This window comes from Haplochromis burtoni, unplaced genomic scaffold (assembly GCF_018398535.1).
Source record: "Haplochromis burtoni strain Fernald_Lab_line unplaced genomic scaffold, NCSU_Asbu1 Contig_17, whole genome shotgun sequence".
In the NCBI taxonomy this organism is placed as follows: Eukaryota; Metazoa; Chordata; class Actinopteri; order Cichliformes; family Cichlidae; genus Haplochromis; species Haplochromis burtoni.
In genome coordinates, this window is record NW_024582378.1 from 1,921,235 (window position 1) to 1,939,314 (window position 18,080).

Here is an 18,080-nt window from a genome sequence, read left to right on the forward strand (position 1 = left end):
GTTTAAGGAATATGTATTAAAAATGTTAATTTGAACCTGTTTAAAATATCAAAATCTGTCATCTGTGATGACATTTCTATTCCGACCAAATAAATAAAACAAAAACAATTTTCTCCAACTGAAGTATTAACACAGATGTGTAAATTTGTCATGCGTGTCTGACTCTCCTTATAGCCTCACACAAACACCCACATGATTTGGTCACTGGTGCATGACAGGGGGTGGGGATAATCCAGTCTCAGCCTTCATGTTTCTTTGGTTAGGTAAGAAAATTAGACGATGGCATGCAAAGATGCAGCACATGATGAGTCCTGTCATATCTAGACACCATCCGCTTTCACCTTCTGTTTACTGAAACTGCCGTCCTTCTTTAACCAGAGATATGGAAGAAAGGTAAGGCACTTATTTGGAGTATTTGGAAGTTGACATGTATTGAAATAACACTTTAATTGCATTTTTTGTGATAAAAGTCATTCTATTCTTATCCATAATTAGAGATAATACTTAAAAAGTGGTTATCAGGTCTAACTGCAGTGAAAGGCGTCACGTGTCAAAGCAGACAGTAAACTGTTATGTGCTTTCATGTCCGAATATCACTTTATCTTGCATGGCTGTATTCTGAATCAGCAGTATTTGTAACTGGAAGTTGGCAGGAAGCGGCTGTGTAGAGAGGATGCCGGGCATGAAGATAAACTGGGGAACGAGTATTTATATCATTCCGTTCACAGCGATAAAGGCACATAAATACATCCGTCCAGCTGGAGTAAACAATTCACTTTAAAGCTGACCTTCTCTTTCAGCTTTAAGTAGCTCAGATACTTTGGCTGAGGTTGTCTGAAGTGAGAACAAAAACTGAGACGTTTTGATGGTTGGCAGTGCAGTTGGCTCAGAAGAGTCCCTAGAGGTTATTGAGGTGCCTGTTTGATTCTCAGAATGCTAATCTTAATACAAAAATAACCCCAGGACTTAGTCAACACAGAAAAAAAGAGGAAGTGGTTGAATGGCCTTCTTTCCGATCCCCAGCTCTGTGTATACTGAAAAGCAGCGGCTCAGATGTGTTTCTCGTGGTGAAGTGTTCAGACTTTTTTGTTTCTTTTTTAAATCCTTCAAACAGTGCGATCATGGCGTTTATCCGCAAGTACCTATGGTTATGGGTGGTCATTGGCATGGTTTTCGTGTCTGTGGTGATCAGCATCATCTTCATGTTCATCTGCAAGTGCATATCAAGAAAAAGAGGTAGGTTTGAATCTCTGCAGCGCACCTGCCACTAAATACTGAACAAGCCTTCATCTGCACATCAACGACATACATTTTTACTGCTTTTTTCCTGTTTTCACTCAGATTTATTCTCTTCCCCTTCTTATAGCAGAAAGGTTGAATTGAAACCCCGATAAGCGAAATGTCAAAACATTATGCAACAAGTGTTTGGGAGCTTTAGAGAGTGCGTGAAGGTGTTTTCCTGTAAGTTTGTGTAGAAAAGTTCATTTCAGGAATGGTGTTTGTCCATTTGGTTGTGTGAGCTGTCAGACAGCTTTTTTAAGGTGTGGACACACTGAAACTGGTTGCGTGGTTCAGGAACCGATGCCTTTTTTTCTGTATACACTGTGTACACCCTGTAGCCAAACAGTCCAGTATTTTTGTCATTCGTATTTGCTTTTTTTAGGCATGACTGCTATTTTAAGCCATGAATGTTAAGATTTTTACCGGTATTAAAACAACTTAAATAATTTCTTGTTATTCTTTTTAAATTGCTGATAAAGCTCATAAGGTAACACTTAAAAATGATGCATGTGCTTTTAATTTTTTTCCCTGTCACAAGTAGAAAGATCTAATTCCAGATGTGAGCATGTGCAGAACCCCACCATTCTGCAGTGTTAAATTGCTTGAGAGGCTTTAATCTGTGGTGGCCTTAACTCTGCTCGTGAGTCTGGATGTTCACATATGACATTATTTAACTATATATGCACAGCAAAATGAAACTTACTAAAAGTATTTTTTTAAAGAGAAAAAGAAAAAATTCCATTAAATAAAGCAAGATTGGTAAACAACACCTCAATATATTTTACATACTGGTGTCATTTCCAGTAATTTTATTTGCACAAAAAGTGTTTTTAAAATATGTTCGTTCAGCAACCTTAGAGCTTAGTTCAGTTTGTGATTTGGAACAAGCCAGAACAAAACAGAATAGAGCTAAACTCACTTTCTAGTCTTAAGATGCTATGTGATGACAGTGAGAGGAAACGTTATATGGCACTTACTGAATTCAAGACTGATACATTAATAAGATGCCATCATTGCAACAGTCAACCTGTGAAATTTCTTCCCTGCATGATCAGTTGTAGATCTTATCATTGCAAGTATGACACCATCTAAGAGCCCCAGCAATGCAGCCACAAAGTGGCAGACCACATACATTTATAGAGTGTAGTCACTGAGTGCTGAGGCGTGTGGTGTCTAAAACTCACCAACGCCCTGCTGATGCAGCCTCTTCAGAGTGTCCCAAGAGCTCCATGCCATGGGGGTGTCCATGGCTGAACAGCTCCTGTAGGTGTAACGTGTAGGTAGCCCTCTACTTTTGTCCATATAATGCATCCTAATATGGTCATCTAAGGCACATAGCTCTACACCATTGCTTTCTGTTTAAGAGGGGCAGTCAATCAGAAGTAGGATAACTTAAAGAGAGAAGAGTTAAAATGCCTTATTTAAACAGAGGAAATAACTAAGGGACCGTAAGACTGGTCGGAATGAGATTATTTTGAGCTGTGACCGGTGCAAAGTTACTCTAGTTCAAAAAAAAAAAAATATGGAGTTACAGGAATCCCTGTATAATAATGCATACACTATTTTTTTTCTGATACTTTAAATGTGTTTTTGGTAGCACTTTCTATTACAGCATGGTAATAAAGGGGTAATAGTAGGGTAACAAAGGGGAAACGAGAGGGTAATAATGTGGTAATCTCTAAGTTATTGCTATGCAATTACCAAAGTAATAACCATGTAATATCCAAGTAATATTACACGGAAATTTGTGTAATTGGATAATAAGGGCCCCAAAACTGTGGGTAACAATGTGGAAATAGAGCTCGTTAATAAAGTGGTAATAGTAAGGTAAAAAGGAAGTGACAATGATGTAATAATGTGATCATTTATAAATTATTACCACTTTACCTGCGGTAGTTTCTGTGTAATAAGCACAAAACAGAGCTGCAAAATGCAAAACTGTCTGCATCTATTTAATAGCACATCAATAACCTGTTAATAACCTATTAATTAAATGTGTTTGATTGTTACCTGGAATTAATATTATGGAATTATTATGTTATTAAATAGAAACGAGCAGTTTGCATTTTGCAGCTCTGTTTCCTTTTTATTACACAGAAACTACCTGAGATATTTCTAGGTAATAACCACACTTCTTTAAGTTAGCTTTAATAGGTTATTCATATGTTATTAAAGAGAAACAGGCAGTTTTGCATTTTGCAGCTCGGTTTCCTGCTTATTACACAGAAACTACCATGGGTAATTCAGTAGTAATAACGTAGAAATTACCACATTGTTACGTTCTTCTTTCTTCCTTGTTACCCTACTATTACCCCTTTATTACCGAGCTCTATTTCTATATTATTACCCCCAGTTTTGGGGCTCTTATTATACTATTACATACATTTCAGGATAATATTACTCAACTGTAATCACTATTGCTACCATGATATCACTTGAATATTACATAGTTATTACTTTGCTAATTGCATAGTAATAACTTAGAAATTACCACATTATAACCCTCTTGTTTCCCACTTGTTACTATTATCCCTTCATTACCGAGCTGTGATAGAAAGTGCTACTGTTTTTTTACTGTAAATATACTGCTTACAGTATATTTACAGTATACTGCTTGTCCTGTGATGGTATTGTACGGTCTCACCTCTGTATTATGCCCTCAGGTAACTGAGGTTATGAGCCCACGAACCTCTCTCAGTGACCTGGGCTTTACTGTTATTTATCCTGGACTTAGGAATAATCTTCCTTCCACATAAGAATCTGCCCACCAACTGGCCGTTTTGAATCACCTTCCTCTTTTTAGTTCCTTTTAGTCACTCATGGTTTGGTCTTTTATTTGACTGTTTTTTTATTTTTATTTTATTTGACTGGCTTGTTTTTTCTTTTTAAATAATTCATTTCTGAAGATCTGGCATTGCAACCATCTCCTGTGGGTGAGAATAAAAGGAGTTTGAAATGTACACTCTGTACATTAGGTCATGTTGTGTGCCTGTCTGTTATGTCAGAGACATTCATAAAGTTGCTTCTCAGTGAAGGAAGGTTTTTCTTTATCCAGGTCATGACTCATGTACTGTACAGACTGTAAAGCAAGTCTGGGATTTTTAGGCTTTATGAATAAACACCCGGTTCAGAAAAACGTAGCTCCTTCCAGAGAAAGCTGCAGTCAGATTTGTGGAAGTTAAGAGTTGAAGCCACTCATCTTCAGGCTTGACTCACCAGAATCACGCAGAACATGAGGGCAGCGTTGAGACTTTGCCATTGGAAATGCATTGCATCAGTGTTGAGGCGAGAGATCCAAAGGCAGGACCTTCCACAAATAACAGCAAACCTTTATTCATGCTGAAAAGTCTAACACAAAGTACAAAAAATCTACAGGCAGAAACCAACAAGTCCTCCCTGTAACAAAGACTAAGGGGAAGGACAGGGCTATATATTCAGATACAGTCAGGACGAACTGAGCAGAAGCAGGAAAGGAGACGTTACAAAATGTTTTGCAAAAAAGAAATGATGAAACCAGAAACATACAGATTTATTTTTTTTTAAACAGAAACCACTAGAGTGTATGAAATGTTTATTTAGCTCCACTAAAAGCAGGTGTCAGGGGGTTTGACGCTGGGGAAAATCTTGGACAGATGGACAGTAGTCAAAGAGCTAGACAAACTACTGGTTTCTTTGTCTTTTCTAGTACTTTGTGGTTTCTAGTGATATTTTGTCTTTTATTTGTGATATGAGGTGATCAGCAAGATTGAAAGAGGCGGTTTACATGACCTGCTGTGATGTGAGGTTTGCCGGGCAGGAGTCAAAGAGGAAGCCCACAGATGAGATTCATGGATGTAGTGAAGGAGGGCATGGGGTGAGGATGTTAGGGATAGGGTGAGATGGAGGCAGATGATCTGCGGTCATGACCTCTAAGGGAGCATCTGAAAAAAGAAGTTTCCTCTGTGTTTCACTGTCTCATCTTTTGTTAGCACCTGTTCCTCTGCCTCTGTGGCTGCTGTGAGCTTCTTGTCCCTGTGTTTAGCGTTGTTTCGTTTCCTGTGTCAGTTATGTTTCGTGCTATTTGGACCATGCTGATTGCTTTCACAGGTGTGTTATCCCTTTTCCCCCGTGTGTCTCATTTTCAGTATACTGCATGGTTTTTGTACACATTGTAAAACGAACTAAGCTGTTACGTTATTATAAGTGTCAAAATACAATATTGTTTAAATTCTAAAGCCTAAACCCCCCAGAAATCAGAGAAAGTAGCTTCATAGTATCTAAATCTAGTTTTCCAAGTTCAGTGTCACTAAACGGTCCAGCTAATGCTAAGTCCTGTGACCTGACATTGTACTGCAGAGATAACTTTTTTTGTTCTCAGCAGTTTTATGGGGCCCCTCAAGACAGATCAGAGTGGTTATAAGATCTTATAGAAGGTATATGTTATCTTGACAAGAGAAAAAATGATGACATCTTTGCATCAAATGTCCTCCATTATTTTATGAATCCTTTCATGTTGTTTTTTTCCTTGATGGGTTTCAAGCTGTTGGCGACCAGCATCATTAAACAGAAATCTGGACACCTGACACACAGGATTGGTTCATTCCACTTATTTACTATACCCTTAGGTGCAAAATAAGTTAGAGCAAACTGAAATGACCGTCAGACACCAGTTTCATTTTTAATTCAACTACCTCTTTTTTTAAAAACTCACTGCTAAACCAACACATGCACGTGTTCACCACAAATCATAAGCCGGAAAGGGAAGAGAAACCAAACCATGACACACTAGAAGCTAAACTACTTACTTTAAGGGTTTTGTTGCAAGCCAGAAGAACAACTATTATAATTGTATGAATTACTATTATTAGGGGGTGCCCTCTGGATCTGATTAGCTTAGATGAAACTTTAATGATCCCTGTGGGTAAACTGGCTGCATCACCACAAAGCGGGGCTTCGTGCTGGTTGAGGGTATGCACATGTATAAAGAGCTAATAAAATACAACACAAACACTAATCATAGGTAACAGCATGTGGAGATAAAAGAACACTGTGCGTTTGAAAACAGCAGAGTTGTTTGTTTATTCATTTATGCATTTAAATATGGTTTGTTTAGATGCTTTAAACATACTTAAAAGTACTTTTTTCCCCATTTTATCCTATTTAAATACTCTTATATCATATTTGCATTTATTTTTCTCCTTTGTTTGTAGCAACACAATCCAAATCTGTTCTTGCTAAGCTGTGAATAAATCCATTTAAATGGCCTTTAGGTGCAAATATATTGATCTTTTTTCCTAATTGACTTTGAATTAACTGTGTTTTCTTTTTTCCCCCCCAACAGGCCAACACAAAATCCACAATGTGAAAAACGAATTCAACTTCAAAACTGAGTAATGCATAAATGTATACTTATCATATAACAGTGAATGTACACAATGAATGTACTAAAAACAGGCGCAGGTTTACATTTAAAGAATCAGACTTGTTGTTTTTATTTCTATTGTCTGACTTATGCTTCAGTGAGAAGTCTATGTCGCTTCTATGTTTATTGTATTTATTATTAAGCAGTGTTTTTATCAAACGGGGAGCTATTTCTCCCATTTTCATTTGCAACGCTAAGCTAAACTAACCAGAAAAAGGGCTTCAGTACTGAATCATGAAATTCCCAACACAGCTGATGGTGTTTTCAACAAGCAAAACTAGTTTTAAACCAACTTTATAAGCACAAATTGAATTGTTATATATTGTGTGTTTAAATTGACTCTGCATAGCTAGCTATAATGCTAACTGTAAGCTGCATTTGTAACAACCACACAGTATATATACAGTCTATAGCAAAAACAAACTTTCAGACATGAGTTCTTACTGAAATACAGCTGTTTTAATATTCCTTGGAAAAAAAAAAATCACAAGCAAATATGATAATACATACAGCAAACATGCTAAAAATAGTGTATTAGCTAAACTACTTCCACCATTCACTCTGTGGGCTGTGATGTTCTGACACATCCAGGATGTAACCAGTATAACAATATGATACATTATAAATGTAGTTTTTTTTGGGCATGAAAAAACTTGGCTGGGCAAGTATAGTATCAAAATCATTTTCCCTGTTCCCTGACATCTGCGTAACCATTCATGTAGCGTAATAGTAACATACAAAAAGTAACCAGTTCCCCACTGCAGTACCATCCACACATTCTCTTCCTCTTATCCTTGTTAGGGTCGCGGGGGGCAGAGCCTATCCCAGCTGCCATAGGGCTACAAAATATGTCAGCATATGTTACATTTAGACTTTAAAAGTTTATATGTCACATTTATGGTGTTCTGTTACATTTTACAAAGTTGCAGAAAAATCTCTATGTGGTTTGGTTACTTTCCATGCACAGCACTGTAAAAGCCAGTAATGTTACAAAATTACCAAATTATGACCAAATGTAACACTGTTGTAAGAATCTGCTCTTGACCCCCCCCCCCCCCCCCCCCCCCCCCCCCCGCCTCCCCCCAAAAAAAAAAAAAAAAAAAAAAAGCTAAAAAAACCCAAACAAAAAACAATCTTTTTGTGTTCATAGAGATGAATTTCTTGGGGTTATTTTATTGGGGGGTGGGTGTTCGACATGAGCTTGTAACTGATAGATTTCAATTGCGCTTACATGCAAACATTCCTTGAGAGTTGTCCGTCATACTAGACATGATACAGTCAGCGGTTGCTAGGGAAGTGTGTGCCTTCTCCAACCGGTTAGCAGTGGTTCTTTGAGGTTTCTGGCTGTCACTGGGTGAAATTGATTGCAAAGATGTCACTGAAACCAAAAACCTCCCAGTGATTGTTTTGGTTGCTAGCAGATTTCCATGGTTACCTGTAATTTTTCATGTCAAGGATGACTCTCTAATACCAAGGTACAACGAGTTACAATAATCCAGCTCAGTTATAATAAAAGCATACATTACTGTTCTGAATTTATCTTTTGACAGGATGGGTTTTGACCAGTTGCCTCAGATGAAATAAGCTGGATTTCACTGCTGCTCTGACTTGACTGTCAAATCTAAAATCCCTATCCATTTTAAAACCCAAATTGGTGACAGTGGGCATACTGTGCTAGACTGTCCATGTCCACAGGAAAGGACTCACTGGTGACACCCAATAGAGCCATGGGGCAGGAGATATAGGGAGAAAACCAGAGGTCAGAATCAGAATACTTTATCAAACCCCAAGGAAATTATGGGGTTATAGTTGCTCCAAGACAATAAGAACAGTAGCAGATTGAACTAAATTACAAAATATAAGAAATAACGGTAATATATTAAACAAATAACACAATTATAAATATCCAGAAAATTACAGCGATTTAATATATATGATTGACATTTTACTCTAAACAGTAAAACTTTGTTATTTTCACCCTAGAGGATGTGTAACTATTACACTGTGTACTGTGCATTAGTTGGAAGTCCACATATTGATCAGCATAGGAGTGTTAGCATAACATGCAGTATATGACATTTATGTTGTACTATTTGGAAACCTTTTTCTGCAAGGCTTCCAAAAAGTCTCTGTGTGTCTGTTTATTTTACGACCACAGCAGTGTAACCAGTTGATAATGTTACAAACTTGTGACCAAATGTAACACTGAACTAGCAGCTCACTCTTACCACAAAACTTAAAATGACAGCAAGACTTTGTAACTGATATATTTCAGTAGAAAGTATAATTCATGTCTGCATCATGTATCCAAACCAAGAAAATGTGAAAAAAACAAGGAACCAGAGCTTTAAAAGTACTATTGTGTTAAACATTATATTTTAACCCAAACACTGATTCTTTTCTAAACCTAACCAAATAGGTTTAATAGGCAAAGGTAAGAAAGTTGGTTATATAAGTAAGTTAAAAACAGTTATGTGCTAAATCTCAGCAGTTTTAATGGCTAAAATTTAAAAATGGATAGTTTTTTCACTTAATAATAGATTTAAAAATTAAATGAGTGTGAAAGTCTGTGACATGCAGTATTCAAAGTTAGGTCTCTAGTGTGCACAGCCAATTGGCTTGCTCCGCTACCTATCCCTCCAACCTACAAAATTTGTGCAAGTGAAAAAAAAGTATAATTTTGTTCACATGGATACAAATCAGATTTGGGCCAAACCAGAAAAGTGCTGTTAATTCACAAATAAGTCCAAAACAAAGAATTCTATTGGCTCTTTAACAGCAACTGTACCACAAATCGTGAAGGTTCTTTTAAAGCAGCAGCAGCTGGCTTTTCCACAGACAGATGGAAAATCATGTTCAGTGGAAAGTTCATGTCCAAAAGCAGGAATTAAAAGTTGTGACTTCATGAACTACCATCAGACTGTGTTGGGCATTTTGTGTTTTGAGTTTCATTTATAATTTCTAGTTCTTTATGTTATTTACTCAGCTTTTTCTCTGTTGCCACATTTCAGTCCGTACAAGTCATCCCATATACATTATTAATATTAATATTATTATTATCATAATCAATATTCATTTAAACAAATGATGCATTTAAACATTTATGTTTCCCCATATTTTCCATATACTCCATATATATATATTTAAGGAACCATGTAGCTTAAACATGTCTGTTGTACCAAAGTAAGCTCTGCAGACCTTACACTGTGTGCTCACATCCAGATTCAGACATTGCAGACTTTACATTCTTTAACGTAGATTTTTTCACTTGACATTTTCTCTTGTCTGCAAATTTGCAGGAGCAACAAATACCAGCAGAGAAACATTGAAACGGGCACTCCACCTCTACCTCCGCGGACACAGTTTCTCTTGGCAGGCAAGACTTTATTATATTTCTCAGTGGCTCCTACAGATTGCCCCTCCTCTTATGAAACCATGCTTCCTTCTCTCACTTTCAGATCTTTGAAATTAAAGCCTCATCCAGTCTGCCATTTGACCATAAACCACAAACTAAAGGGCAGCGCGTGTTCACCAGTTTACATGGCAGTGACAGTTTTATGCACAAGATTCAGATCCAAGACAGCACCACATATTCTGATCCAAGCTAAGGTTTCAAACTTACTAAGAAGTGTTTATGATGTCTGTTTTGTCAAGGATTTGGGCCAAACAAGGAAAGTGCTCCTTATTTTACAAGTCAGACAAAAACGAAGAATATTTTTGGCTTGATGTAATTGTAACTGTACCACAAACTGTGGAAGGATACACAGCAGTCTGCTCCTTCTCATTTTTAAATTCTGTCTTATTAAAAGTAGAATAGGAGTCAGAGCCTTCACCTTTAAGACCTCAGCTCCCAGTTTGGATTTGAGAGACGCTACCTTTAAGATAAGGGTTAAAGCGTTGTTTTTTGATAAAGGGTTCGATCAGGGACCATCTTTACCTTCTTGATAACCCTTTCAGGCGGCTGTTGCTGTGAAATTGAACTGAGCTGAATTGAATAACAGAAAACATTTATGAGTTTTAAAAATGTAAAGTCAAACTGGTGAATTTCACAAAACAAGTAGTAACCTCAAGATGTTTAGCCCAGCCAGCAGCTGACAAACATCAATAATATGGCAAGCTCAGGCAAGGAAGAGAGAAAAACTTCTATATTTTGACTTGCTATGCCTGCCTTAGCTGTAATGCTAAGCTACAGGAAGCACAGCTGTTTATTAAGAATGCCCCTTCACCCACAACAGCAGCAAGAGGTGGTGCACAGAAACAGCCGTCTTAATCACAGTGCTCCGCTAACCACATAAAACACAGAACACATACAGCTGCAGTAATGTTATACACTAACACAAAAATGGCTAATCAACACCGGATAACTGTAACTGCCGTATAGCACTAAAGCCTAGAACACATAAACATCACGTATACAGTCCCATAAGTCATCGGGTCATTTATGTGACATCAGCAGTTTACAAGTAGTAATATTAAAGTATTACTAGTATTAAAGTATTAACAAGAATTGCACTTAAGAAAAAAACTGAGGGGTCAACAGAAAGTTTTCTCTTTAAACAAGCTGAGAAAGTTGATTCTGTTGATCTGAATGCAGCGTTTTCAGCAGAAGAGTGACTTCTTCAGTCTTGGCTAACTGCAGGTTTCCCCAACCTTATAAAAATTTTCATAACGAACAAAACTAGCACCTTTGACTAACGATGGGCTGTGAGGTCGGTTTCATTATGATTGGTATGCAGTGGCGGTCCTAGCCTGTTTGGTGCCCCGGGCGAACACTCCCCTTGTTATTGATCCCTTTACCCCGAGTCCTAAAGTGTATATTTATTTTCTTACTCTTCTTATATTTATTGTTTATTTTCTTGCACTGCTGTAACTGGAGCCTCGTCGTCTCGTCTCTCTATATGCTGGACTGTATGTAGTGGAGATGACAATAAAGTTTACTTTGACTTCAGCAGCGAGCAGGCGCACCGAGGGCTCTCACGCTCACTTTTCGCATATAGAATTTCGAAAATACATCGGTGCAAATTATAAGTCTGTATCATAATGTCTGGTGTTTTCATGTTTGTTGTATGTTTTTATTTTATTTTATTTTGCGAGTTGGTTATTAGATGCTCACGGTGGCACGGTGTTTAGCACTGTTGCCGCACAGCAAGAAGGTCCTGAGTTCAATTCCACCATCAGGCCGGGGTCTTTCTGTGTGGAGTTTGCGTGGGTTTCCTCCGGGTACTCCGGCTTCCTCCCACCGTCCAAAGACATGCAGCTTGGGGATAGGTTAATTGGATAAATTACCACTAGATGTGAATGTGTGTGCGAATGGTTGTCTGTCCCTGTGTGTTGGCCCTGCGACAGACTGGCGACCTGTCGAGGGTGTACCCCGCCTCTCGCCCTATGACAGCTGGGATAGGCAATTTTGGGTTTTTTTGCCGATGCCCGTGATGCCGCCCTCCACCACAATGCCGCCCCGGGAAACCGCCCGTGTCGCCCGTATCAAAAACCGCTACTGTTGGTATGCCAGTCGTCATTACCGTTGCTCATGACTTGCTCATCATTGGTCATCAGTACCAGTCACAGAGAGTTAGGGAATGACTGCAATCACAGCAGTGTAGGATGGTGAAAGATGAACCCTTCTGTTTTTCTGGTTGCTAAGTCTGTGAAGATGATGTTGTAACATCCTGATGAAGTCTGTGAAGATGATGTTGTAACATCCTGATGACACGCAGTTTGTCCTCCAGTAGATGATGAGACTCAAACTTTAAATACTGATCAGTATTGTTGGTTTATGGTACACACAGACTTTCAAATGTCCCCCATTGCTGATGGAAAGATCACCATCTAAGAAAACTAGCCTGTCATTTTTTTTGCTCTGCCCTGGAGAACTTGATATGTTTGTCCACCAAGTTAATGAAATCAGTGAATCCTGATATGTGCTGAGGTTTGGTTTCCAGCCAGGTGTTGTCCACATACCTGAACTAATGGCTCAGTGGTGTTCCAGGAAAGAATAACAGAGCCCTATTTTCTACTTTTTCCATTTACAAGTTAGCTACACTGAGCGAAACTAAGGAATCCATGGTGCACCCATGTTCCTGCCCATAGTACTGGGATTGAAGATGCTGCGTTCAGATGAACAGAATCAACTTAGTGGAGCTTCCTTACCTTGATGATAAAGCATTCATCGTGACAGACTTTACTAGCTTAGTTAATGTTTTATGCAAGCTTGTTTCCACCACTGAAAAAGTCCTTTTTTGGCATTAGCAAGTCAGAAGTTGAGGTTATTTTGTTTAGTGAGCCTAAATTTCAAGATTAAAACCCAAAAATCTATGTTATGTTCTGTTTTGTTTTTTCCAGTGGTGGAAACAAGCTTCCATAAGGAGTCGATGGAAACTCATAGTTTTGGTTTTTAGCCACAAAACCAAACAAACTAGTCAAACATTTTGCTGAGGCTGTCAGTAACTTTGCCCAGCTTTGTTCATATTCAACCAGAAGGGCTTCACTAAATAAAACCATAGGTAGTAGATAAGATGGATGTAGTCACTCTGGCAGTTATTGGTTGATAAAGGAGTGTTGAAATTGGATTTTATGTATGATCTGATATCTTTGTGTTAGTGGTTTTCCTGCATTATTATAATAAATGTTGGTCCCGAATCAACACTGCCATAGACTGGTCAACTGTTTGGAGAACTCAGTTTGCATTAACCAAGAAGTTAGCTAATGCAATTGAAAGGTATCACGAGCAAGCTAACAGCAAGCTAACAGCAAGCTAAACTTTGTAATATATTCATTATAATGCATAAATGAATAAAAATAACACCTGAAATCCTTACTGTTTGCTCCAGAAGAAAGGTCTATGTAGGCAACAATTTATTTATTTTTTATTATTAAAACAACAACATTTTCCCTACTTTACAAAGCTTTGACATCATGATTGGTCGATTGGATTGTTGATCCTAGACTAATATTAATAATGATTATGCAGGGACAACAGCGCCTGGATATCTGATCTGATTCTGGAACGGTACATGTGTGATTGTTAGCCACTGAGCACATCTTGAATAATCCCTTCTTCTTACTCGTAAGCCTCAGTTATACTGTCCATGTTTGCAAGTCCCAGCGTCCAAGGACCTTTGGAGTTTCCTGCTTTAAACCTTCTTTATCAAATTATCAAAATGCTTTCAAAAGTGTCTCACTTGCCAGCATGAGAGATAAGAAAGCCTCATTACATTAAACCCACGTAGCTTCCTCAGTGAGTTTTTAATATGTCCAAAAGTAGTCTTGTATTTTGGTTTATTTGCTCATATTCTTGATGTGCTTTTGAAATCTAAGACTGTGATCCGAGATAACCCCTGAATATTCAACTACGTGGTCATTTTGTTTGTTTGTTTTACATTCAACATAAATATTTGCCTTCATAGCAACACTGTAAGTTTTCTAAATATTCAATCTGAGGCATGAACTCTTCTTCCCATATGCATAGTACAAAATAAACATATCTTAAATATCATATTATCCAACCAGAGCACTTTACTCTCAGACTGCAGTGATACTTTTGGTTACTCAAGTCTTTAAAAATAGAATGGGAGTCAAAGTCCTGAGCTATCAGGCCCCTCTCCTGTGGATGCAGCTCCCTGCTTGGCTTAAAACTTTCCTTTTTGATAAAGTTTACAGTTAGAGCTGAATCAGGTGTCCCTAAACCATCCCTTAGTCGTCACTCACACAGGCCTGGAGACCAGTTGGCATCCTCTGGTTGCTAGGGGAAAATACGTATTTCCTCATTGGAGGTTGGTTGCTGAAAGTTGTAGCTATATTTACTGCAGCAATAAATAATTTTACCTTGAAGGCTAATAGTCTTTGTTTTCAGTATTTATTGTGCTTTTCAACATTTTACTACTGTTTGGTGAGGAGTTTGTGCGTATTTGCATGCAGGTCTTCCATGCAACTGTGGTAGCCTGCTGGTGGGAGGTTTCCAATGCACCACTGTATAACTCTTTGCAAATAATTCCACTTAGCATCTTCCAGAAACTACTCATCAGCTGGTTTGGTAACATACTTTTCCCCCTTGTGACCTCTAGTTTCCAATGAGTCACTGACCAGTCCAGTCTAGGCCGGCATGACTAGGGCTGTAGCTAACAATTTTACAGCGACTGTCACCAACCTCCATCAACCACCCAGCAATCACTGAGGAATAGCATATTTTTCCCAGTGTGACTGGGGCCTTAGGTATAACCTCAGGTTGCTGGGAGATGTGCAACAATGCACTGACCATCTCTTCTCCACCCCGTTGTGTTTCTTCTGCCATCACTGCAGGGTAACTTTTATTCTTTTTCTTTCCTTGTTTTTGGTCTCTCTGTGCTCTTCTTTTCTGTCTTCTCTTTCCCCCAATCTTCTACTGACCAGCTACCTATATGCACTGCAGCAATAAAATTAACCTTAAATATGGAATTTGCTGTTTCAGAAGCCCAAAGCTACGAGAACCTGGCTGAGGAGAGCCAGAGCATCCACGACTACGAGGATGGCAACTGTGAGCAGAATGTAAGCAACCACGAGGAAAGCATCCACGACTACGAGGATGGCAACTGTGAGGAGAATGTAAGCAACCACGAGGAAAGCATTCATGACTACGAGGAGAGCACAGAACTCCAGGCTGACTACATCAAGATGGAGGGAGACATAATGTTTCCTCCTCCTCCAATCTTCAACAGCATGAGCGGTAGTGTTTTGGAGGCCCAAAGCTACGAGAACCTGGCTGAGGAGAGCCAGAGCATCCACGACTACGAGGATGGCAACTGTGAGCAGAATGTAAGCAACCACGAGGAAAGCATCCACGACTACGAGGATGGCAACTGTGAGGAGAATGTAAGCAACCACGAGGAAAGCATTCATGACTACGAGGAGAGCACAGAACTCCAGGCTGACTACATCAAGATGGAGGGAGACATAATGTTTCCTCCTCCTCCAGTCGTCAACAGCATGAGCGGTAGTGTTTTGGAGGCCCAAAGCTACGAGAACCTGGCTGAGGAGAACGACTATGTGGAGAGCGTGGACAATCAACTGGACTATGTGAAGATGGACGAGGAAGATCAAGCAGGAGACAACACCTCCACGGAAGACTATGATGACATCGGGGGTGAAGAAGAGGATGAGGAGGACTATGATGATGTGGGATAAAACCCGACACAACGAGGTGGAGACAGTTTTGAATTCTGCTGAGCAGAGATTATCCTTACTGAAGATTTCTCTTGTCTTTTTGTATTTTTTTAATAACATTCATTGAAAAAAAGAAAATAATTGAAGTACTGAAGACACTGAAATCTGCCGAGTGGTGTCGAGACAACTGGTTTGATCTTTAAGACGGTGATTCTTTTTAATATATCGAAAAAATTCTGTTTTTCATCTGAATGTTGGAATCGTTTGTTTTTTTACTGAATACATTAACAAGCAGAGACTTGCACAGGGTCCCAGATTAGGATGATATCTGGATTTGCAAACTACACATGAAAGCAATCAAACTATATTTCTTTGTCTTCTTCTGACTTAAATGTCAGAAGAAACTCTTTAGTTTTAAACATGAAGCTTTTGCATATATCATGTGTAGATCATTCCCATGCTTTTTGAGAAGGAACAGACTATGTTGCTGGAGGCTTTCGTTATGCTCAGTTTGGCGAGATTTGGTACTTTTTTAATGAGCTGAATCAACTAGATCAACAGTGTAAGTAAGGTTTTTGCTGTATGAAACACAAAAAACTATTGGAGCTTCAAATTTGATTCAAACTAAACATAAGACATGAAATCTGAAAGTCTGTAACTGCAACAGCCTGAGATGTTTTTCTTTCTTTATGTGTTTGTTGATTTATTTATACACATGAACATTGATATAAGATTAATATGTAAAGCATTTCAGTCGGGGTCAGGTCTGCACTTTAATTCTTTTCTTTTATTCACCATGATGTTGTAGATTTACTGCTGTGTTTGGGATCATTGTTCTGCTGAGTCAGCGAATTTGGGCCACGCTTTAACTGCTGGACAGATGGCCTCACATTTGACTCTAGAATACTTTGGAAAATACTTTGGCACACAGAGGAGTTCATGGGAGACTGAAAGGTGTCCTGTGACTGTGAAACAAGCCCAAATCATCATCCCTCCACCACCGTGCTTCACAGTTACTATAGTGTGTTGGTTTTTGCCAGATGTACTTTTGCAAAATGTCCTTACATTTGCAAGGACATTGTTCTTGAAACTTTGTAACCCTAATCCATGCCACCATGTTTATTTTAGACAGAAGAGACTTTCTTCTGGCAACTTTTTGAACAAACCATACTTGTTCAGTCTTTTTCAAACTGTAGGCAAGGCAAGGCAAGTTTATTTATATAACACAATTCAACAGCAAGGTGATTCAAAGTGCTTTACAGAGACATTAAAAAACAAAAACAAATAAAAAGCATGATTTAAAATGAGAAAAAAAGGAACAGTAGATAAAATCAGTAGTTAATGTAAGTTTTGAAATTTAAGCTTAAAAGTGTGGATTTGGTGCTTTATTCAAATGCAGCTGAGAACAGGTGAGTCTTCAACCTGGATTTAAATAAACTGAGTGTTTCAGCTGATCTGAGGCTTTCTGGGAGTTTGTTCCAGATATAAGGAGCATAAAAGCTGAATGCAGCTTCTCCATGTTTGGTTCTGACTCTGGGAACTGATAAAAAAACAGGATCCAGATGACCTGAGGGATCTGGAAGGTTCATACTGGGTCAGGAGGTCACTGATGTATTTTGGTCCTAAACCATTCAGAGCTTTATAGACCAGCATCAGAACTTTAAAGTCTATCCTCTGACGGACAGGCAGCCAGTGTAAAGACCTCAGAGCTGGACTGATGTGGTCCACTTTTTTGGTCTTAGTGAGGACTCGAGCAGCAGAGTTCTGAATGAGCTGTAGTTGTCTGACTGATTTTTTAGGTAGACCTGTAAATATGCTGTTACAGTACTGTACTGTCATGAACTTCAACATTTAACATGCTATCTGTCGCCCGAGATCTGGCACTGGGTTTTTGCGGTTTCATTGAGCATTGCACCGTGTGACCCTGGCTGAATTTCCTGGGACGTTTACTTCTGGGAATATCATGGCGTTATGTTAACACATATCTAAATGCTCCAGATCAACAAACTGCCAAATCATCTGCTTTTGTAGAGGTGCTCACTCTCTTGGCTGTCTATTAACTGGAGTTTCCCCTGATACATCCAATGGGATGTGAGTGTGTGAATGTTAGACAAGGTGTTTGGGTACAGAAAAAGCATGTGTGTGATTGGGTGAATGAGGTAGCAAAAAAAGCACTTTGAGTGCCCAGTTACAGTAGAAACGTGCTGTATAACTCCATTTACCATTTGATTCATGTGGAAGCAGTAAAGATTTACTCAGT

General features: G+C 38.7%; 1 protein-coding gene across 4 annotated transcripts; it reads left to right on the forward strand.

Moving 5' to 3' along the window:
* The first annotated feature begins 256 nt into the window (after positions 1-256).
* On the forward strand, positions 257-17,086 carry LOC102312047 (ring-infected erythrocyte surface antigen). 4 transcript variants are annotated; one of them, XM_042218291.1, is made up of 6 exons: positions 257-393; positions 1,115-1,236; positions 6,602-6,650; positions 9,982-10,058; positions 15,129-15,508; positions 15,566-17,086. In XM_042218291.1, exons 1-6 carry the CDS (start codon positions 383-385, stop codon positions 15,839-15,841), a joined length of 915 nt encoding a protein of 304 aa, XP_042074225.1. In that variant the 5' UTR covers positions 257-382; the 3' UTR covers positions 15,842-17,086. The 4 variants fall into 4 exon arrangements, with proteins under 4 accessions (XP_042074225.1, XP_042074226.1, XP_042074227.1 ...); XM_042218292.1 differs by having other exon boundaries at positions 15,129-15,241; positions 15,299-17,086; XM_042218290.1 differs by having other exon boundaries at positions 259-393; positions 15,129-17,086.
* The last annotated feature ends 994 nt before the right edge of the window (positions 17,087-18,080 follow it).

Coding starts and splice junctions, on each gene's coding strand:
- LOC102312047 (XM_042218290.1), top strand. Junction 1,237..6,601: donor GTGCATATCAAGAAAAAGAG/GTAGGTTTGAAT, acceptor CCCCCCCAACAG/GCCAACACAAAATCCACAAT. Junction 6,651..9,981: donor GAATTCAACTTCAAAACTGA/GTAATGCATAAA, acceptor GCAAATTTGCAG/GAGCAACAAATACCAGCAGA.